Here is a 23,503-nt window from a genome sequence, read left to right as displayed (position 1 = left end):
GCAACCACACCACTTTTTATAGACATGTTTAACAGATATGTTAAAAATTTCACCAATCACACCCGAGCTAATTTTCAACAGCTTTACAGAAATAGCATCTAACCCCGTAGCCTTCGAATTTGACATAGCATTTATTTCATTTCTGACAAAATTAATAGAAATATTTAGAATGCTAAAAGACCCCCTAGGCATTAATTGTTCAATTTCAGGCAATGAACTGTCAAATTTCTCTGCATATTTGTGTCCAGTGCCGCAAAAGAAGTCGTTAAAAGTATTGGCCATCTCTTTTGTATCTGTAACGGGTTGTCCGTCCATTTCTAAATATGTTGGCGTAGCGGTTGCCGATTTCGTTGGTAAGAATTGTTTTAATTTTTTCCACATGTCTTTTTTGGTTTTGCATTGGCTTCATTTATTGCACTTTCCACAAATTCGCGTTTACCATCGTTAATTTTGTTCACAACCCTGTTTCTTGCGGTCTTATATAATTTCCAGTCGGATTCGTCACGTGACTTTATTGCTCGGCGGTGTAATATATCCCTCTGAAAGAATATCATCGTTTATCCACTTCTCAGAGTCACTGCGGATACGTCGTTCTTTTATGGGCATATGCTTGTCGACAACTGTCATGAACATAGAATGGAAAGACGACCACATGCTATCGATGTCGGATAATGATTTCAGCGAGTTCCAATCAACAGCATTAAAGCTGACATGAATTATTAAATATAGTATAATTCTATATGTCCGCCATATTTCTCTGCTAATCCGCCATATTAGTTGGAATTTCTATTGTTATATGTATCGGGGTTCGCATGGTATATAAGGGGACGAGCTTTGCTACGCTTCACTTCACATCAGTGTCTTCGATTTACCTGTGCGAGTAGCTTCGACAGGTAACACGTACATCTCCGATACTAATTTATAGGACATCAAGAAATGAAATCACGTTTTGGAACACCACGCAGTGCTCAAAATTATAATAAACATATCATACAGTAGTAAATCATTCTAAATATATATATTTGGATAAATATATATAGAATGCCTTTACTTTACGTGAACGTGCGTACATTTGCAGAAAATATGTCAAAACTATACAAAAATGCGGAGAAATATTTCATCTTTTATCTATTGATAAAATGGAATAAGCAAAGAGTATACAATCTATACCATTCACAATTACTTCAAGTAAAAGGCAAAGACATAAATACTACTGTACTTATAAAAATGGCATGTGTGCTCGCTATGAAAACGCATCGAATGCGGACGACTATTTACCTGGGCCTACTCGTAATATCTGTAAAGGACCGCAGATGTACGTGTACACTTGTCGAAAATACTCTAAGTAGTAGTAAAACTCCCTTTATTTGCATAATCCATGAAACAAAACGATAAACTCCATTTGCATTCCAACAGTAAACAACATTGTCCATTGTACAGACTGCGACACACTTAGCCCGTGCCGATCAGCTATCTTCAATCAGGGGAAGTATCAGAGTATAATATTTACCCTGTATTGTGCATGAATCCTTATACCATATGATTTATTGGTCAGAGTATTGCAGATTTATAAATCAGGAAATCATTCAGGTACATAAATTTGCATATACAACACTGTACGAGTGTATGGGATGAGAGAGAGAGAGAGAGAGAGAGAGAGAGAGAGAGAGAGAGAGAGAGAGAGAGATAACAACGAGAGAGATAATGACGAGAGAGAGAGAGAACCGATGATCTTGTAATAATCGTGCTCTTATTAAGACAAATGATATCGTTAATTCAATAAAAAGAGAACAGTACTAGTAACTCAATATTGCTCTCATTAATTGATAATACAGATTTATTTTATTCATTTAATTAAAGCATGCATTAATTAAAAATTAAACATATTTTTAAATAATGTTATTTTCAATTACTTCATTTTATGCTAATTTGGCGCTCAATAGATCTTATATATCTATGCCATATTGCGTTATTACATTCTGCGTCGAACTCGACGCAAATTGTACTAATGCAAAATGTAATAATCGAGTTTATTATATTATGCGTCGTTATCAAACATCAAGGGGAGAGGACAAGAGTGTCTGTCACCCACCTTTAATAACAATATCCATTTTTTGTTAGTTTGTAATACAAATAAAAGATACATTGAGTGACAACCCCTCCCCCCACTTACCCCAGCTTGAAAGTTCTGATATAATAGTAGAAGACACACACCACCACCAATTAAGAAAATGAAGATATGAGGCACTCATAGTAGAGGACTCTAACCACCCCATCCGACCTCCAACGACTGAAGAAAATGAAGTGTAGGGGGGAAATTATTGAGGTAGTCAAAGTAAAAGACTCTTTAACCCTTCACCCCACATTAGGACTTTGAACATCGAACAAAACATCTTGGTTTGTTTGGGTGAATTGTTTTATTTTATTGCTGTTTTCGTTCATCTTTTTTAATTATTATTTTGAATGGCAAGAAATTTTGAAGAATCTAATTTTCCATTTTTTCCCCTGTTGAACCCCCCCCCCCCCCCCCCATGAAAAACGACGATACATGTCTGGTTATTACATGTACATTTTGTTTTGCAACACATGCATGTATACTAATTGTATGGTGCATGTAGAATTGCACCCTTTACCAAGTTTTCCTTCATTTACACAGTGTAAGGAATGGTAAACCAAAATCACAAAACAAAATGCATAAAGACCAAGATATTTTCAAGCGTAGGAACTTCATTCATGAATACATAAATACATGTATTCAGAAAAATCGCATGCATGCATTGCAGGACTATAGCATTTGTGTGTTTTAACGTTTCTGTAACATGCCATAATGATTACTTTGAGGCTTGAGTGTAATTTATTCATAAATATTTTCATTTCATAGATCTGGCGCAATGGCCATACCGCTGTACGTAGAAATTTCAAATTCAAATGTATTCGATAAGATGTTAGTATGCATAAATCAGTAAAATTCGTGTTGAGCTTTTATTTGATATCATACAATGTCAATATACTGTAATGCATTCGTAGGATATGCAGAAGGCAAGAGTATAAACATTTTCTTTTTTCATTATCAGTATCAATATCTATATGATCACGAAAAAACGTTATATGATTTATATCCGGATTCATTTATACCGATTTAGATATCACTAAAAACAAAGCTGCATAGTTTGGGAGAGGGGTTTCTAATGAGTCTGATGAAATTAAAAGAAGGAACCCAACATTTGCATTCAAACTAGATGTACTTCAAAATGAATTCATTTCTGCTCTGACTGAAAGCATGATTTAATAGGGGAACACATAAATTCGAGCTCCTTTGGAATTTAATGAAATGTAGATATGCACCTTTCTTTTCAACACGAATTGATATATTGTTTCAGGCACGAAAACAGGAGGTTGAGGTGGGCAGGAAGGCTGGTCTGCTTTCCCCACTTTTTTGATAATTTACTTTTTTCCCGTTATTCTAACATACAAAGTCAGTATTTTCTACATGCACAGTTCAAACTAATTTTTTTTTTTAATTTGTAATGAATTCAATTATAAGCATCAACTCCTGTAAGTTTCCAATATATTGTCAATCACAAATTTTTAAATAGCTGGAAATTTTTAATGCTTGAAATCTTACATCTATATAAGTGATCAATTTTCTTTCCTTCTGTGAAATGATACATGTATATTATAAATCGAAGTAGGACGGTCTCTCTCTCTCTCTCTCTCTCTCTCTCTCTCTCTCTCTCAATGAATATGGACATACAGAGACCGTAAATAATTATGTGGTTCCAAAAGAGACAACAAAACTATATTTTCGTTTATAAATTTCCTTTCATATGTGTCTTTGTGTAATGAACTGTTTATTATGGATTGCAAATGTAATACACGCATTTGCACACAGATGTATATTTTCGATCATTATTCCCTTATTTGTATATCCAAGTTTGTATATGATCATCGAGAAATATTGAATTGTGCACGCAATATATTCAACCAGATATTAGATTCCCCATTTCTATAAACTGCAAAACCTCGACCAGACACACTGTTTGGCACGGGTGAAGTGTGTCGCAGTCTGTATAATGGAATAAGAACGTGTTGTAAAGTTCTAACGAGATACAAATGCAGTTTATCATTTTGTTTCGTGGATTTATCAGAATAAAGAGAATTTAATATTTTCGGTAGGTGCACATCTCCGATACCTGTTGAATAGACGCCCGTATTTGATACTTTTTTTGGCGATTATACCTTGTGCATTGCATATTATGCATATGACATGCACCTTTATTTTGCAAGAATTGATATAAATAATATATTTTATGCTCTTTGCCTATTCCATTCTATCAGCATGTAATTGACAAATGATTTATCCGCATTTATTTTATTAGAAAATACAAATACTTGCATGGATTTACAAGTATGCAAGAAAAGCTTTTTTTTTTTTTTTTTTTTTTGGCATTTTTGTCTAACTTATCTAAACTTCCAGAATGTTGCATTAGTATACAATCAATATTTTGTAATTTTGAGCAAAGCATAATGTTTTAAAATGTTATTTTATTTGTTTCTCATTCCCTATATATTACTATCGGAGATGTGCACTGGTCGAGTCCACCTAGAAAAATCACTCAGGTGTGACAATCACATTTGGGGTATATACGGGTAGAGTAAATTAGGCTACCTGAAAGAAATATGGTGGATAAGATGAGAAAGGTGTACGTATTTATTAATTCATGTCAGCTTTAAGATCATTAATAAAATCTCTTTCAATTAGTTTCTTTTGATCTCTATACTTTACATGAATATGGTCAAGTGGTGAAACAGCTTTAAATTTCTTTCGTATCGAATATATAAGGTCTAAAATCAACCTCTTTTCTTCAATAAGATGCAAGTCTATGTTTTCCTCAGTTTCTAAATGACGTATTTCTTCAAGTAGAGATATTTCTTGCTTTTCCCTTTGTTTTTTCTTGTAGGAAGAGTATGAAATAGTAACACCCCTTATTACCATAAGTAAAACCTCCAATAGTATACTATCATCAATAGATCTTGTGTTATCCGTGTCACTTTTACTATATTGTCTACAGACTTTATGAATAGTTTCTTTGACTTTCTGCACATATTCTTTATCTGAAAGAAGACTATTATTGAATTTCCAAAGTCCACATCCCCTTTTAAAAGAGTTAAATTTTAATTCTACAACAACTATGGAGTGAACTGATCTATAACCAGGTTTAATTAAGTATGTTTCCACAGAATTGGACAAACTTTCAGAGATTAAAATGTAATTTAGACGACCCTGTTTTAAGGGTGTCTTTTTATGCCATGTATAAACCCGTCTATCAGGATTCAAAATTCTAAAATAATCTAGAAGTTGTAAGTCATCCATAATTTCTAATAATTTCTTCCTTGCTTTTGGGTTATTTATTGAAGTATAATCATTTGTATCAATATCTGGATTAAAATCTCCTAAAAGTATATAATACTCATTATCCAGTTCTAAAAATACCTCACGAACATATTCATAAAACTCAGGACTATCAATGTTTGGACCATAAATGTTAATAAGAGTGACTCTATTATCCTCTATTGTTAAGTCTAGGGCAATTAAATTTCCCTCTGTGTCCCTCATTCATTCATTCATTCATTCTTTATTTCCTCCCATGGGAGATTGCATGAACAATACAGAAATTACATCATTAGAGTATTACACATATTCATATATACAAAGGAAAAGGATATGAGATTTGTACATAAGAAGAAAGTTAAGCACAACATATGTATAGGCAATACATAGCTAATTAGAATCGAACACTGGGAATGGTGAAAAACCTGTAGTTATGTAAGACGTAACTGTCTGTTGTAACATGCTGCTGCATCCCTCAGGAAGCGGAAGTTCAGAAGATGCAAGCCGGGCTCGTCATAATGGGAAAGATTAACTGTGAACATTCTAGCACCTAATAGAAAAAGATATAGATCTTGATGACAGAGACCGCAAAGTTCAGCACTGAGCACAATATCAAGGTCAATTACTGTATTCCACCAAGCATCTTGGATAGCGACTGTTCCTACGCAAGTGGTCGAAACGTGTTCAAAAACGTTTGTGAAATATTTGCCACAGATGAGACAAGATGTCGGAGGAGAGTGTGGAAAGGACCATAGCTTAGTGATAAATTTGCAAATCTCTATTTCATGAATGTTAGACGGAATTTTCCAGATAGTCTGTGGAGGTCGCCCTGCCGTTATTTTGTTGAATTGTTGAAAAGAAGGATCCGAGAGCATCCGTTTGTGCCTTGAATCTAGATGGAAATCAATTATTGCTGTTTTGACGCTTGTTTTCCACAAACTCTTTGGAGGAAAGTAACCATCTTGCAGATAGAGTAGAAAATGCCGGTGGAGGTTATACTTATAGAGTAGATTAAAAACATCATGGATAAAACCAAAATGTTTGAGTTCCGGAGACTGTATGTAAGTAAAAAGTCGTTGAAGAAATATCTTCTTGGTAAGGGTTTTAGTGTCTAATTCACATAACCGACCAAGGAATAATAGTTTTCTTTTGTCTATTTCAGAAGAAATCGGAAGAAGTCCAAGTAAGGATTCACAAATGTCAGATCGAGTAACTTTTGGTAAACCCATTGCATGCTTGCAAATGAAGTGCTGTAAGGTATTAAGGGCCTGCAGATCTCGTTGGCGTAAATCGCTCCAGAGTTCACATCCGTATAGGGTGGAAGGGAGAACAATTCTGTTGTACAAACGCGATACGGTATCAGGGTTAAGGTGTTCTTGTATTTTGAGTGCATAGTAGGCTTGTCGACCTTTCCTACACGCGTTGGCGATTTTCTCAGTATGAACAAGATTGGATTGAAGAAGAATTCCAAGATGGTTATAAGTTTTGGATAGGTAGACAGGTTCAGTGCCGAGATACCATATGGGGGAAGTATTGTCTTTTGCTGTTGAGGGGGAGAATCGAAGAACACTAGATTTGTCGGCATTAAATTGGAATCTCCAGTTTTTGGAGTAGACGAACGCTGTATTGAGAATCTTCTGGATGGCAGAAGGTGATAACGCAATGCAGGAGATGTCATCTGCGAGAGCAGGAGTAGAACTAGCAATGTTGTAAATACCCATGTTCGGACATTGATTTTGAATTTCATGAAGCAGGTCGTTGATGAACACCAGATAGAGGAAAGTAGAAAGTACCCCTCCTTGGCGTACTCCTTGAGAGACAGGAAACCAGCTGGAATTTATGTGATTCACTACAACAGAACAGGAGGTATTTGTATGACAATCATCAATCAGAGTACATAGACGACCGGAAATTCCCAGACGGCTAAGTTTACCCATGAGACCGTGTCTCCACACAGTGTCAAAAGCCTTTTGTGTATCTAGAAAGGCGACATATACGGGACTACCTTGTTCAATATTATGATGTATAGTTTCTTGTAGGTTGAAATATGCTGTAAGACAACCGAGTTTCTGTTGAAATCCTTGCTGCTGAATATTGGGAAATTCTACAGTTGAAAGAATGTGCGACTTTATTCTGTATAGAAGCAATTTCTCAAAAATCTTCAACATGCAGGGAAGCAGGGCTATTGGTCGATAACTGTTGGGTGATTTCTTTGGTTTATTGTGTCCTTTGTGTATGGGGACGATAATGTCTTTTTTCCAAGAAGTTGGGATTTCGCCAGTTTTTATAATTGAATTAAACAGATGTTGTATGCACAGTTTGGGTCCTGTGCCGCCATAAATGATATGTTCACTCTGTATTCGATCTATACCAGGAGCTTTTCTGCGTTTTAAATCACTAATAATATTAGAAATTTCATCAATAGTGATGTCTCCACCCGGAAGAGATTTTTCGTTCAGAAGTTTGGTCACTGTTTTTAATTCATTATAAGAATTTTCGATAGAACGGAAGAAATCGTCGTTGAAGGTTCCAATGTCTTGTGGATTGTAAATATTTTCGAAGTGTTTCGCGAAACAGTTAGCAATATCTACAGGGTTTGAGTAGGAAAAGTTTTCGGTTTCTATTTCTGAATAGATTCGAGAACTGCGAGGTCGCTGGCGTTTAATCAGCCTCCAAAAGAGTCGAACATCACACTCTGAAGCTTCGTCGATGTCCTTGAATACTTTAGTCATGAAGTCATCATGTGCTGATTGCAATTCATTGCGAAAATTTGCGCACTTATAATTTCTGTAAGATTCATGACACATGCCGCGAGGTCGACCCTCACTTAACCAAATGTTGCGTTTTTGTCGTTCTGTATTATGTAGTTGTTTCACTTTTGGCATCCATTCCGGTTTTAAATATGGCTTGTACTTCGATACAGTTATGTATTGGGATGCAGCATCATGCAACAGACAGTTAAGATCTGAACAAAAATCATCAGTATCATTTACACACTCAAGATTTCTTTCTAATAATGCAACAGAATCTTTAGAAACAAAACTTTCATACTCTCTGATTTTACAGGAATCTGCCTTATGCCAAGCCGGTAAATATTGAAAATGATTATCTGCAATTCGGTTTTCAACATCGAAGTCTAGAACCATGAAAACAGGAAGGTGATCTGATGTACAACTATGTGAACCTTCCTCAAAACATGATACAGTTCAACATATTTACAAAGAGAATTGCTACAAAAAATAAAATCAAGTGTTGACTTTGTTTGGATAAAAGTATACTGAGAACCAGTTGACTCAAAATCGACTCGGGGACTTCCTATGTAATTACGCATGATAAAGTCTTTAAGCAAACTCGACTTGTACATATTAACTCGACCAGAGTCTGTATTGTAACAACTAACGTTGAAGTCACCTCCTACAATAACATCCCCTATGGAAGAAAAATGTGCTACAAGATCTTCAAGTAAACCCATTTCATCTGTATATGACTGGATTACATTATCTGCAGGAAGGTATGCACCAAAAATGTACAAAGGGCGGTCACTGGACCGTTTGATTTTTAGGCCAATAATACGTGATGAATCAATGTCTGTTAATTCACATATAGACAGTTTGAGTTCCTTTTTATACAGAATGCCAACGCCACCCTTACCTAAGTAGCGCGAGAATTGTGTGCAAAATCTGTTCTTTTCAGAACTACATGTATGTTCTGTGCGTACAAAACTGAGATAGTTAGGGTGGATTGAATCCATAAAGGAAATATTATTTGGTTTGAGTTTGTGCTCGGATACAATTCCTATATCACACTTAACATGACTAAGCATATCGGAAAGACAAATTGATGATGACATAATGCCTCTGACATTCCATGATAAAATATTAAGATTATTTGGCATTGATAATTAATGTTAAAAGACATAGATATTGTATATTACAGATACACACAGATATTGCATAACATATCGTTTAGTCATGGTCATGATCTTGAGACTCCCAGTCTTCATCATCATAATTAGTATCCTCAGAGCGAGCAATTTTGTCCTGCCATTGTCTGTTGCTTAGCCAAGGTCTGCACGAAATGCCCCTTGGCCAAAAACCAATCGACTCTATCACATGTGCGTCGCTCAGGACCACATTAATTTTAGCGTTACGCCGAGAACCTACCCTTTTAGGTTTGAAAAATACACACAAGGAAACAGATATTCCCTTATTTTTGAGAAAGTTTGTCATGCCGAGTTGTGTAGACCGTGGGCCTATTCCGGAAATATAATAGCATGCGTTCCGTCGGTAGGTAACACCTTCGAATATATCATCATCCACGCAAACTGCGGAGTCGGTTGCTTTATCGGGGTATGTTGACTCGTCTGGCACAGTAGAGTAAGGTATTTTCGAGGTATGAGCGGCATTGGAGTGTTTGGATGACTGTTGTTGCTGCGTATTCGATTGGACATAGATCCGCTCCTTCGAGGTGTTGGTCATTTGAGACCTTTCGAAAACGCTTGGTGTGTTCATGGAGGACACTGCATCCGCATATGCAGTTGAAGCTTTGGAGTGGTGATTATTATGGAATACTTCCACTGACGGATTTGGTACTAGTACTGGTGCACAAATACTCGCTTCTGTTGTTTTCTGGGCTTCACATTCAGACAGGTGCAGGTCATTCAGCTGAGACGGACCGTTACAGGTAGACTGTGTTTTTGATATTGCTCGAGAGGCACACGGTGGGGTAGTAGGTTTGCTGTTCTTCATATCACTGATCTGTTTCTGAAAACCGCTGCAGAGTTTTGTAACTTTAGATATGTCGTGTTCGAATTGATGACATTTGGCTTCATACTCAATAAAATCAAGACCCTGAACAGCCTTTAGTCGTGTATTTGTGAGTTTGCGATAAGTCTCAAATCCAGTTGCCAGAGACTCTAAATCGCTTTTTAATTTTTCGTTTTGCATTTTTTGTGTTGAATGTTCAGATTTAAATTTCTTTCGTATCGAATATATAAGGTCTAAAATCAACCTCTTTTCTTCAATAAGATGCAAGTCTATGTTTTCCTCAGTTTCTAAATGACGTATTTCTTCAAGTAGAGATATTTCTTGCTTTTCCCTTTGTTTTTTCTTGTAGGAAGAGTATGAAATAGTAACACCCCTTATTACCATAAGTAAAACCTCCAATAGTATACTATCATCAATAGATCTTGTGTTATCCGTGTCACTTTTACTATATTGTCTACAGACTTTATGAATAGTTTCTTTGACTTTCTGCACATATTCTTTATCTGAAAGATGACTATTATTGAATTTCCAAAGTCCACTTCCCCTTTTAAAAGAGTTAAATTTTAATTCTACAACAACTATGGAGTGAACTGATCTATAACCAGGTTTAATTAAGTATGTTTCCACAGAATTGGACAAACTTTCAGAGATTAAAATGTAATCTAGACGACCCTGTTTTAAGGGTGTCTTTTTATGCCATGTATAAACCCGTCTATCAGGATTCAAAATTCTAAAATAATCTAGAAGTTGTAAGTCATCCATAATTTCTAATGATTTCTTCCTTGCTTTTGGGTTATTTATTGAAGTATAATCATTTGTATCAATATCTGGATTAAAATCTCCTAAAAGTATATAATACTCATTATCCAGTTCTAAAAATACCTCACGAACATATTCATAAAACTCAGGACCATAAATGTTAATAAGAGTGACCCTATTATCCTCTATTGTTAAGTCTAGGGCAATTAAATTTCCCTCTGTGTCCCTCTTTTCTTGGTGCACCTTGAATTCAAAATTATTATTAAAAAATAATGCTACCCCTCTTGCATTTGATTTGTAAGTGTTGAAGAAACATTTATAGCCCCACATGGCTTCCATATATGGTTCTGCTTCAGGAGTGAAGTGGGTATCTTGAAAACATATTATAGAATAACCTTTCGATCTATAAAAATTTAACACATCTTGCCGTTTTGATAATGTAGCCAAGCCCTGGCAATTCACAGTAGCAATTTTTATGGAATCAACCATTTTCTAAAGTAAAAAGACTAATATATAACATAAAGCATTGCATAATTGCTAATGGATATTGTAAGCAGACATTTACCGACATATAAATATGAAAAAAAAATTAGCATCTTTATTTGTAAACAAAAAATACTCTCGACCACTTTCACACATCTTCCACACTTGTAAACAAAACCTTAACATTGATCCCGAATGTATTTAGTTTGAGTCCCGATCCCGATGACAAAATACAGGCGCGGATTTTAGGTTTGTCTCCGCAAGAATAAACACACTAGCGCTGGTGTTTAAGTTTCTCATTCACATCATCCAAAATGTCGAATTTATATCTGTTTCCTCTACTATCGATGGCGAACACTTTACCATTGAAGTACCATGCTGAATGAATCCTAGAGTCTTCGTTTAGGTCGCGTATGAGTTTGGCGTTCATGGGTGTAATATGATCGTGCATAATGAAGTGTTTCTTCACTCTTTCCTGTAACCGATTCTTTATCACTCTTATTTTTGTCTCTGGGTCACGAAATTTGGCTATTACCGGTCTTGGACCGTCCCTCATTCCACCTGGTACCCGATGAATGGCCACAATATCTGCAGGTGCCAAATCGATATTGACCGACTCCCTGAGGATTTTGTACAAGTCTTCACGCAAGTTTTCACCCTGTTTTTCCTCCCACCGCAGGAACTTTATGTTACTTTTTTGAGAGTATTGCTGATTTTGATTTGCAAGTCTAATCGCACTGTCTGCTCTACTCTGCAGTAGTTTAAGATTTTCTTTCATACCTCGTAGCTCCCGTGCTTGGTCACCTAACTTCTCGCGTAGCGTCTCAAAGTCAAGGTTGAAGCCGTCTGAGATCTCTCTAACATGTCCTTTAAATTCTTTCGTATTGTTCTAAAGCTTTTGTTCCAATTCTTTCTTTACATCGGCTTTGATTTCTTTTGTGGTGTTTTCTTTCATTTCTGTCAGAATTGTGCTTTTCACGACTGCAATGATTTCCTCTTTAATTTCCTTTTTTTTTTTTATCTCCTCTAGAATAGAGGACACAATGTCTTTGATTTCTATTTTGCTCACCATATTGTCTTTAATTTCCGACAAACTGTCCTGAATCAATTTCAAGTCCATTGAAATATTTAATGCACCTGGATGGGCCCCGCCTGATGGAGAGTCCATATCTGAGCTGTCTGTTCTCTTCTGTTTTTTAGCCGACGCTTTTTCAGACACTGTGGAACTTCCAACGGCTTGAGGAACACTGTGTAGATTTAACTGCACCAATTTTCTCTCCGGTGTTTTCAGAATTTCCGTTTACTTTCTATCTGCTTTTTTCTCTTTCTTTTGCTTATTGTCCGCCATTGAGTAGTAATCACGATAGACACAAAGATTCACAATATCTTCCAAAAAGTATCCAAAGTACTCACATGCCTTTTATAGTATCACAGTAGTGTCAATCAGATTCCAAATATTTAAAAAATCCGGCTTATGAACGTCAAAAATAGAACAAAGTTTGATGAAATAAGCGGAGCTCTTTCACCTGTGCCAGTACTACTCCATCACGTGATCCGATCTCCTATTTGTAAATGTTTAACCTTTGCATGGCATGGATGAAAACATAAGATTTAATTATCCATTAAGTTTCGTCTATCTCGTGACGAACGGCGGCTAGAAGTGAATACCTGAATTGCAGCTCGAAAACCTGTTTTTCTAACTCGCATTCTATTGGCTAATAATGGATCTTTCCATTCTACCTGTACAATATACTGTACCGTCAATACAACAAAATATAAGTATTAACTATACTACATTTTAACACCAAAAACATAACACTAACATACATTGCCCGACAGCCAGTCGTGATTGCTCTAGAAAATACAAAGAAGGGGGTGGAAAAAACAACCGACTGTGACAGAAAAACTCCTATAACTCCAGTGATTTTGACACCAAAAGGCGTTTCCCCAAAGAATCCACTATATAGCCATCTTTGGCAGTGCCACTTTTCCATCTACCGTGCCTTTTCAAACATGTTTCATCAACGTTCGAATTCGCTGCCACAGTCGCCCCACCTGCCCTTAAAGAATGAATACCTATATTAACGTGTTCACCAACGACAGTCTTTAACAAAGACAAAATATTGCTTCTAGCCGCAGTATAACTAAGCTTTTTGTTCTTATAAATTATTTTACAAACATCTTTAGACCTAAAAATTGGTCTAAATAAGAAACATTGCTTGTCATCAATTGAACCCAGAAGATCTAAATATCTCAAATACATATTGACTGGAGATGCAGACGTTGACCTTTAGCGATAAGAACTTCGCTTCCTTGCCTGCACTGATCTGTTTTGGATTTCTTAATAAACAGCACTAAGTAATCATCACGTACAATCACATCATTAAATGTTAATGAGCTAACCTCATCGAACCTAAGGAAACCGGCAAAACAAAACAAAATCATTGTAATATTTCTTACAATTAACAAATCACTTTCATCAATAAATGTATCACAAAGTGCAAATAACACATCCTTGGTGATAGGTTCTTTCGTCTGGATACTATGGCTGGCTTTTCGTCTTGCAGCTTCTTGAACAGAATTAACAAATGAATTTTTCGTTGGATCAGTTCAACCCGCACAATCATGAGCCCACTTAATAGCGTATACCGCATTGTTTACGGGATATTGAGATGCCCCCGACTGTAATAAATGCGTCAAATACAAATGTATAATGCTACGTGGATCGGACTTGCCGGTAACGCACTGTGTCCTTGTGTTGTGATGAAAACCTCCCATCTTTTAAAAGCATTGAAGTAAGATTTGATAGTGTTTTCACTTTTGCTGCACAAAATCCATCTGCTTAAGAATGGACACATATCTGCCAAATAACTTCCAGGTTCAACGCCATTCTTTTCTGCAGTCTTTTTAATGCTGTTCTGCAGACCTATTCCTGTAAATATATTTTACAATGTAATCAAAATCTAATTTTCAGAAAGAGCAAGTTAAACAGAAGACCCTTTTTACCAAAGATTCCATTATTTCCTTTACCCCTGCAGATAGCATGCACATTTTGTATTCTCGAAAAATTCTTTATTAAAATTTGAAATTTCCCTCCATATCGACCAACATTGGCCAATAGGGAGCGGACTTCCATTCCGGTATAACCAACGTGCAACTGCATTTATCATTCTCAATTTTCCTTACTACCTCCGGAATTAACTTTGGCGGTGGTACAACCCAGTTGACATCATATGTACACACTTGAGAAAACGCATCTACAGCGCCTGACCCCTCACACATATTTGGAATTAAAATTCTTGCACTTACTGTTATAAAAGTTGGCGAATCTATCGCACGTGTGTGATCCCCATATAATATCAAAATAATCAAATACACATTGTTTAACTGACCAGTCATCATAATCTGTAATTCTACTTAAAGAATCTGCCTTACGAGTTTCTTCTCTGGGTATCCATTTACCTTCTATTTGAATGGCCTTGCCTTTGCACATACTATGCACCGACATTGCAATGTCTTGTAACTTTTTCTTTTTACTTCCCACTCTCAATATATGCGCCATATTTTGATTATCAGAATTGATCTCAACTGACATGCCTTCAACTTTGTCAACTGACTTTGATAATATTCTATTAACTGTCTCAAGCTCTCTCCAAGTAGAGCTTTGCTTACTTTCCCATTCATTCCACACTCCATACCACTTTAAATCAGTATGCCTACCCTCTGAGCATAATGTCAAATGACCGCCGAACCCCGTGTCTGAGGCATCACAATAAACTACAGTACCCGCAACGTTATTCTTGACATTCCAATCGTGCTCTATCGTGAGTGTATCCTATCGTATCGTGCGTGTATCCTATCCTATCGTGTATCAGGTTTTCCGTTTTCTATCGTGTTTTGCGTTTATCAGGTTTATCGTGTATCGTGTTTTGCGTGTATCAGGTTTTCCGTTTATCGTGAAAATCGTTTATCGAATAGCTTTGGAAACTATCGGGATCGTATATAAAACCTAATGAAAAAGCACGATACTTTCCGAAACCTTTATTCGTTTTGTTAAAGAAGCTATTTTTAGGAATCGAGGAAAGACGGTATATTTGAAGGAGAACATAAAGTTGTCGATTTTAAGGCAGAAGAAGAGCTATTTGTCTGTCCAGAGAGAGTGAAAATTTATCACAATTTAATTCTAAGTAGTCTGGAAAGTAGGCAGTGGTCTGTCGAGCGAACCGAGGACAGTAAATCTGAAAGCTCCTTCATCTGAAGTTCATAAACATTTGTTTGTCTCGAAACAATTATTTGTAATTAACACTAACAGAAACATAGGGAGTTCCGATTTGAAAGGGAACATCAGTAAATTACATTGTTTATCACATACATGTATATTTTAATAATGGTTCTTTTTCTTCCGATTTTTTCCACCTGTATGCTACTTATATAGCAACTGCTGAACTTGTGCGCGTCCTTATATCTGATTTTGTGTATCAGCCGTGTTTTGACAGCTACATATGTATTATATCTCCGAACACAAAGTGTCGGAGACATATTGTTTTTGCTCCGTTTCTTATTATGTCTTCGAACACAAAGTGTCGGAGACATATTGTTTTTGCTCCGTTTCTTATTATGTCTCCGAACACAAAGTGTCGGAGACATATTGTTTTTGCTCCGTTTCTTATTATGTCTCCGAACACAAAGTGTCGGAGACATATTGTTTTTGCTCCGTTTCTTATTATGTCTCCGAACACAAAGTGTCGGAGACATATTGGTTTTGCTCCGTTTCTTATTATGTTCCCCAAACGAAGTTTGGGAACATATTGGTTTTACTCTGTTTCTTATTATTATTATTATTAAGGTCTTCCGTGTCCTGCGGAAGACCTTACTATTATTGTTCGCGTTCTTCTTCTTCATTATTATTATTATTATTATTATTTTCCTTGGTAGTACACGCGTTTTTCTCAGCCATTTCTCGATCGATTTTCACGAAATTTTCAGGAAAGATGTCTTTTGGTGACGAGACTTTGCTTCCAAAATTTCGTGCTTGACGTCACTTCCGGTCAGGAGTTATCTCTCTTTTAGTGACTTTTTGAAGGGCCTTGTTGTCCACGCATCTCCTCCGTTAGTTTTGAAGCTAGAGTCTTGAAATTTCTACACAAGATAGAGTAAACATTTTAGAAGATTTGTGGGGGATTCGATTTTACCGGAGGCGATTTGCCTAAACGCTCGCCTGGACCTGAAAAAATGGATGCCAAAATTTTTCGCCGATTTCGGCGATTTTTGACCTTTCATCTCCAATATCTTTTTTCTTGCAAATATTTTGTTAAGACATGTAGAACAAAAGTTGTGCACATTTACGAGATCTTTTCGAAAATATCAAGATTTAGGGCCTAGCCCCTTAAATTAGGGATCTAGAAGGGCTCAAAGTCTAGATCAAATATCTCAAAAATCGTTAATATTTTGGTATAAGTCAAAGAACAAAAAATGTTCATCTCAACAATCCAAATCTATTCATATAAAAATTTAGGTCATATGTTACGTAATAAGGGATTTTAAGGGCCAAAACCATAAATTTTTTACCCCTTGTATCTCGAAAACGACAAATATTTTGAAAAGCAATAAAGAACAACAATATGCATATTTCGTTTTTACCCTATGTGGCCCAGTTAGGGAGCTACAGTTTGGCCCCTAAAAATTACTTCTAGAAATAACTCGAGAACGGTAAAGAATTTCTAAATACTTGTTGAACAAAAAATGTTTGAAATGTCATGACCTTTCTTACGATATCAAGCAAAAGGGGCTGACCCTTTAAATTAGGGGCCCAGAAGGGTCCAAAGGTTTATGAGAATATCTCAGAAACTATTAATATTTTGTAATAAGTCATTGAAGCGGAAATGTTCATCTAAACGAGCTTGTTCTGATCAAATCAAAAAGTAGGTCATATGTTACGTAATAAGGGATTTTAAGGGCCAAAATCATAAATAATTGACGCCTCACATCTTGAAAACGACAAATATTTTGAAAAGCATTATTGAACAAAAGTTGTTTAGAATGATAATCTAAACAATATGTACATTTCGTTTTTTCCCTATGTGGCCCCGTTAGGGAGCTACAGTTTGGCCCCTAAATATTTCTTGTAGAGATAACTCGAGAACGGTAAAGAATTTCTAAATACTTGTTGAGCAAAAAATGTTTAAAATGACAAGGCCTTTCTTACGATATCAAGCAAAACGGGCTGGCCCTTTAAATTAGGGGTTCAGAAGGGTCCAAATGTTTATGAGAATATCTCAGAAACTATTAATATTTTATAATAAGTTGTAGAAGCGGAAATGTTCATCTCAACGAGCTTGATCTTATCAAATCAAAAAGTAGGTCATATGTTACGTAATTAGAGATTTTAAGGGCCAAAATCGTAAATATTTGACGCCTCATATCTTTAAAACGACATATTTTTTGAAAAGCATTATTGAACAAAAGTTGTTCAATGTGTCATAACCTATCGATCAATATCCAAAAATGGGTCTGTGGGCCTCATGGCTCGCCTGTAGAGTCGATTTTTGTCGATATCAGTCGATTTCCAAAACTTGTAACTGGTAAATATTTTGTAAGGACATATTGAACAAAAGTTGTTCAGTTTATCGAGATCTATCGATTGATATCAAGAAATAGGCCTATGGTCCTACTGGCTCGCCTGTAGAGTCGATTTTTTGTCAATATCGGTCGATCTCAATAACTTTTTACAGGTAAATATTTTGTAAAGACATATAGAACTAAAGTTGTTGAGTCTATAGAGGGCTAACAAATGACATCAAGAAATAGGCCCGCGGGCCTTATGGCTCGCCTGGAGAGTCGAATTTCAAACGAATTTCACCGCAACTTTGCTTCAGAAGCTTATGATATGAAAAATTGATTATATCTAAAGTGTCTTAAAGTCGGAAACTAAATTGGGACTCATTTGTCTTTTTTTTTTTTTTTAACTCCGAGTACATCAACAAATCGGACGGAAGACCTACTCGTTGCTCGCAACGAGATCGTGTCTAGTTATTATTATTATTCTTTCTTTCTTCTTGGGACTTTTTTGTCCACGAGTGTTCTCAGAAACTACTCAAGGGATCAATATGAAACCTTTTTAGGATGATAGTATAGCATATGTAGATGTGCGGAACGAATGTCATTTTGTCTGAAAATGCATGCATGTGCATGCACGTGCATTGGAGTTTTTGTTTACAAACTTTAGAATGAGTCTAACTTTTTTATTTTTCAATGAAATCGTTTGCTATTTATATCGTAGGTATAACATGGGACCCTTAACTGTTTGGCATCGTCAAAATTTCAATTCTGCACGCGCATGCACGTGTGCTTAAATTTGATTGGATAATACAAAACCGTTTATAACATTCATGCCAATTAAGGAAATTTGAAGATATTTACAGGATAGGTAGACATGTCAAATATCTACAGATCGATGTAATAAAAATTGCAAACGCGCATGCGCACGCACGTGCATTGTCTTTTGAAGGTTCAATTCTTTCAATGACCATAACTTTTTTGTTTTTTGTCAAAATCTTTTCAAACTTGTATTGTATATGTATCTTGATATTCTTAACAAAAGTGTATAGTCATAATTACCATCCGGCACGTGCATGCACGTGTGCTAAATTCTGATTGGACGATTTTCAAATCGCCATAACTTTCTTATAAATGATGGAAACAATATGAAATTTATACTGTAAGTATATCTATCAAATGTCTATTGAATGACATCAACATTGATGCTGAGTCATACTCACGTGCCCGTGTATGCACGTGCATAGCTTTTCTTTCATTTTTCGGGTACTAAAATGGTCATAACTATTGAATTAAAAACTGAAATGAATTCAAATTTACCCTGAGGATCTATGATATGAATGTTTGTGAAATGGTGACAACAAATTTTCCATTATCAAAATCGCGTGCGCGTGAATGCGGGTGCATTGTAATTTTTGACGTCTAAATTTGAGTATTGGTCTATAACATTTTGAGATTGCAATGAATAGATTTGAAAATTAGGTCGCAGGTATGTTTTGGGCCTGTCAATTTATTAATAGTCTCAAAATCACTTCCCTGCACGCGCATGCACGTGCGCTTAATTCTGATTGGACGATTTTGAAATCCCAATAACTTTCTTAAGAGTGAAGCGATCGATACCAAATTCATATAGTAAGTATATTGTTCAAATGTCTATTGATTAGCATCAACAAAATTGTTGTGTGGTACTCACGCGCACGTGTATGCACGTGCATTGATTTCGGTCTTTGTAGTTTTGAGTTGCTGTTAATTTCTCGTTTTTCATTGAACAGTTGTGAAACTTCTCTTGTACTCATATAGTAAGACTTCTAATGTATCGAGATGGTCGAATTATGTATATGTACGTGCATGCACGTACGTGCACGTGCAGAAAACTCTCAGATCTTTATAACTGATTTGTATTAGCATGAAATGGACTGAACGTTATAAAATAGTTATATATTCACATGTTTCACAGCTTGCAATGGTCAAAACCACTTGTACTGAAATAAATGACACCACTTGCTAAATGGGGGAATGTTTGGGGAACATCTGTAACGGTCCCCGTTACAATAAGTACTAGTTATTATTTTCTTCTTATTCTTATTATTCCTCTTCTTTAGTGAGAAATTTGTCCGACCGATTTTGTGAAAGTGCTTCGACAGATCCACTTCAAACTTTGTGAGCTGATAGGGGGTCACTAGGAGGGGTGCATTCAACTTTTCAAATTTTCAAAATGGCCGCCGTTTCAAGATGGCGGCCAAAAAACGTCAAAAACTCAAGGTTGTCGGATTTCAACCAAATTCTATTTCTAGGGTAACTTAGTGACTCCGAGTCCATTTCCACCATCAAAAAAATGTTTTGAGCCGCCATTTTCAAAATGGCCGCCATATACCGAAATATTTCAAAGTGTTGAAATCTTTACAACATTTGGGTTCTTGGATAAATTGAGGGTCCACAATTCATTTCTAGCATCAGTATTTCCTTCCAATCAATTTTCAAATGTTTCAAAATGGCCGCCATTGAAGAAAATGGCGGCCAAAAATCAACTCCGTCGGATTTCAACCAAATTTAGTTTCTAGGGTTTTTAGAGGATCCTGAGTGCATATACGGTATCAAAAACCATTTCTGACATGGGGAGGTGTTCGGAGATATTTGTGTTGGCATCCCAACACAGTTATAGCTCGTTATTATTATTTTCTTCTTCTTATTATTCCTCTTCTTTAGTGAGAAATTTGTCCGACCGATTTTGTGAAAGTGCTTTGACAGATCCACTTCAAACTTTGTGAGCTGATAGGGGGTCACTAGGAGGGGTTCATTCAACTTTTCAAATTTTCAAAATGGCCGCCGTTTCAAGATGGCGGCCAAAAAACGTCAAAAACTCAAAGTTGTCGGATTTCAACCAAATTCTATTTCTAGGGTAATTTAGTGACCCCGAGTCCACTTCCACCATCAATTTTTTTTGAGCCGCCATTTTCAAAATGGCCGCCATATACCCAAATATTTGAAAGTGTTAAAATCTCTACAACATTTTGGTTCTGGGGTAAATGGAAGGTCCACAATTCATTTCTAGCATCAGGATTTCCTTCCAATCAATTTTCAAATGTTTCAAAATGGCCGCCATTGAAGAAAATGGCGGCCAAAAATCAAGTCCGTCGGATTTCAACCAAATTTAGTTTCTAGAGTTCTTTGGGGATCCTGAGTGCATATCTGGCATCAAGAACCATTTCTGACATGGGGAGGTGTTCGGAAATATTTGTGTTGGCATCCCAACACAGTTATAGCTCGTTATTCTTATTATTTTCTTCTTATTTTTCCTCTTCTTTAGTGAGAAATTTGTCCGCACGATTATATGAACACGCTTCGACTGATCCACTTCAAACTTTCTGAGCTGATAGGGGGTCACTAGGAGGGGTGCAATCAACTTTTCAAATTTTCAAAATGGCCGCCGTTTCAAGATGGTGGCCGAAAACGTCAAAAAGTCAAGGTTGTCGGATTTCAACCAAATTCTATTTCTAGGGTAATTTAGTGACCCCGAGTCCATTTCCACCATCAAAATTGTTTTTTGAGCCGCAATTTTCAAAATGGCCGCCATATACCGAAATATTTGAAAATGATAAAATCTCTACAACATTTGGGTTCTGCGGTCAATTGAGCGTCCACAGTTCATTTCAAAAACTATTTCTGACATGGGGAGGTGTTCGGAGACATTTTTGTTGGCATCCCAACACAGTTATAGCTCGTTATTCTTCTTATTATGTCTCCGAACACAAAGTGTCGGAGACATATTGTTTTTGCTCCGTTTCTTATTATTCTTATTTTCTTCTTCTTTTTATTCCTCTTCTTTCCAGAGAAATTTGTCCGCGCGATTTTGTGAAAGTGCTTCAACAGATCCACTTCAAACTTTGTGAGCTGATAGGGGGTCATGAGGAGGGGTGCAATCAACTTTCGAAATTTTCAAAATGGCCGCCGTTTCAAAATGGCGGCCAAAAACGTCAAATAATAAATGTTGTCGGATTTCAACCAAATTTTATTTCTAGGGTAAGTTGGTGACTCCGAGTTCATTCCCACCATCAAATTTTTTTTTCGAGCCGCCATTTTCAAAATGGCTGCCATATACCAAAATATTTGAAAATGTTAAAATCTCTACAACATTTGGTTTCTGGGGTAATTGGAGGGTCCACAGTTCATTTCTAGCTTCAGTATTTCCTTCCAATGTATTTTCAAATGTTTCAAAATGGCCGCCATTGAAGAAAATGGCGGCCAAAAATCAAGTCCGTCGGATTTCAACCTAATTTTCTCTCTAGGTTTTTTTTTAGGATCCTGAGTGCATATCTGGCATCAAAAACCATTTCTGACATGGGTACGCGTTCGGAAACATTTGTGTTGGCATCCCAACACAGTTATAGCTCGTTATTATTATTTTCTTATTTTTCCTCTTCTTTAGTGAGAAATTTGTCCGCGCGATTTTATGAACATCCTTCGACTGATCCACTTCAAACTTTGTGAGCTGATAGAGGGTCATTAGGAGGGGTGCAATCAACTTTTCAAATTTTCAAAATGGCTGCCGTTTCAAGATGGCGGCCAAAAAACGTCAAAAAATCAAGGTTCTCGGATTTCAACCAAATTCTATTTCTAGGGTATTTTCGTGACCCCGAGTCCATTTCCACCATCAAATTTTTTTTGAGCCGCCATTTTCAAAATGGCCGCCATATACTGAAATATTTGAAAGTGTTACAATGTGTACAACATTTGGGTTCTGGAGTAAATGGAGGGTCCACAATTCATTTCTAGCATCAGTATTTCCTTCCAATCTATTTTCAAATGTTTCAAAATGGCCGCCATTGAAGAAAATGGCGGCCAAAAAATCAAGTCCGTCGGATTTCAACCAAATTTAGTTTCTAGGTTTTTTTGTTGAGAATCCTGATATGGCATCAAAAATCATTTCTGACATGGGGAGGTGTTCAGAGACCTTTGTGTTGGCATACCAACACAGTTATAGCTGGTTATTATGTCTCCGAACACAAAGTGTCGGAGACATATTGTTTTTGCTCCATTTCTTATTATTATTATTTTCTTCTTATTCTTATTATTCCTCTTCTTTAGTGAGAAATTTGTCCGACCGATTTTGTGAAAGTCCTTCAACAGATCCACTTCAAACTTTGTGAGCTGATAGGGGGTCACTAGGAGGGGTTCATTCAACTTTTCAAATTTTCAAAATGACCGCCGTTTCAAGATGGCGGCCAAAAAACGTCAAAAAATCAAGGTTGTCGGATTTCAATCAAATTCAATTTCTTGGGTAATTTAGTGATCCCAAGTCCATTTCCACCATCGAATTTTTTTTTTGAGCCGCCATTTTCAAAATGGCGGCCATATACTGAAATATTTGAAAGTGTTAAAATCTCTACAACATTTGGGTTCTGGGGTAAATTGAGGGTCCACAATTCATTTCTAGCATCAGTATTTCCTTCCAATGAATTTTCAAATGTTTCAAAATGGCCGCCATTGAAGAAAGTGGCGGCCAAAAATCAACTCCGTCGGATTTCAACCAAATTTAGTTTCTAAGGTT

The 23,503-nt window shown here is 36.3% G+C and overlaps 1 protein-coding gene and 1 long non-coding RNA gene across 2 annotated transcripts; one reads left to right on the top strand and one right to left on the bottom strand.

Annotated features, from left to right (window-relative positions):
• The first annotated feature begins 5,642 nt into the window (after positions 1-5,642).
• Positions 5,643-10,247, top strand: LOC130046779 (uncharacterized). The gene is made up of 2 exons (XR_008795783.1): positions 5,643-6,453; positions 6,555-10,247. It is a non-coding gene; the product is annotated as an uncharacterized LOC130046779 (long non-coding RNA).
• Positions 10,248-13,239: 2,992 nt separating this feature from the next.
• Positions 13,240-14,962, bottom strand: LOC130047271 (integrase/recombinase xerD homolog). The gene is given in 5 exon segments (XM_056141899.1): positions 13,240-13,476; positions 13,636-13,686; positions 13,689-14,112; positions 14,115-14,332; positions 14,863-14,962. Coding segments are annotated over 5 exon segments (960 nt in total). The 3' UTR covers positions 13,240-13,309.
• Between the last annotated feature and the right edge of the window lie 8,541 nt (positions 14,963-23,503).

This window comes from Ostrea edulis, chromosome 6 (assembly GCF_947568905.1).
Source record: "Ostrea edulis chromosome 6, xbOstEdul1.1, whole genome shotgun sequence".
NCBI lineage: Eukaryota > Metazoa > Mollusca > Bivalvia > Ostreida > Ostreidae > Ostrea > Ostrea edulis.
This window is presented reverse-complemented; position numbering and strand designations above follow the sequence as displayed.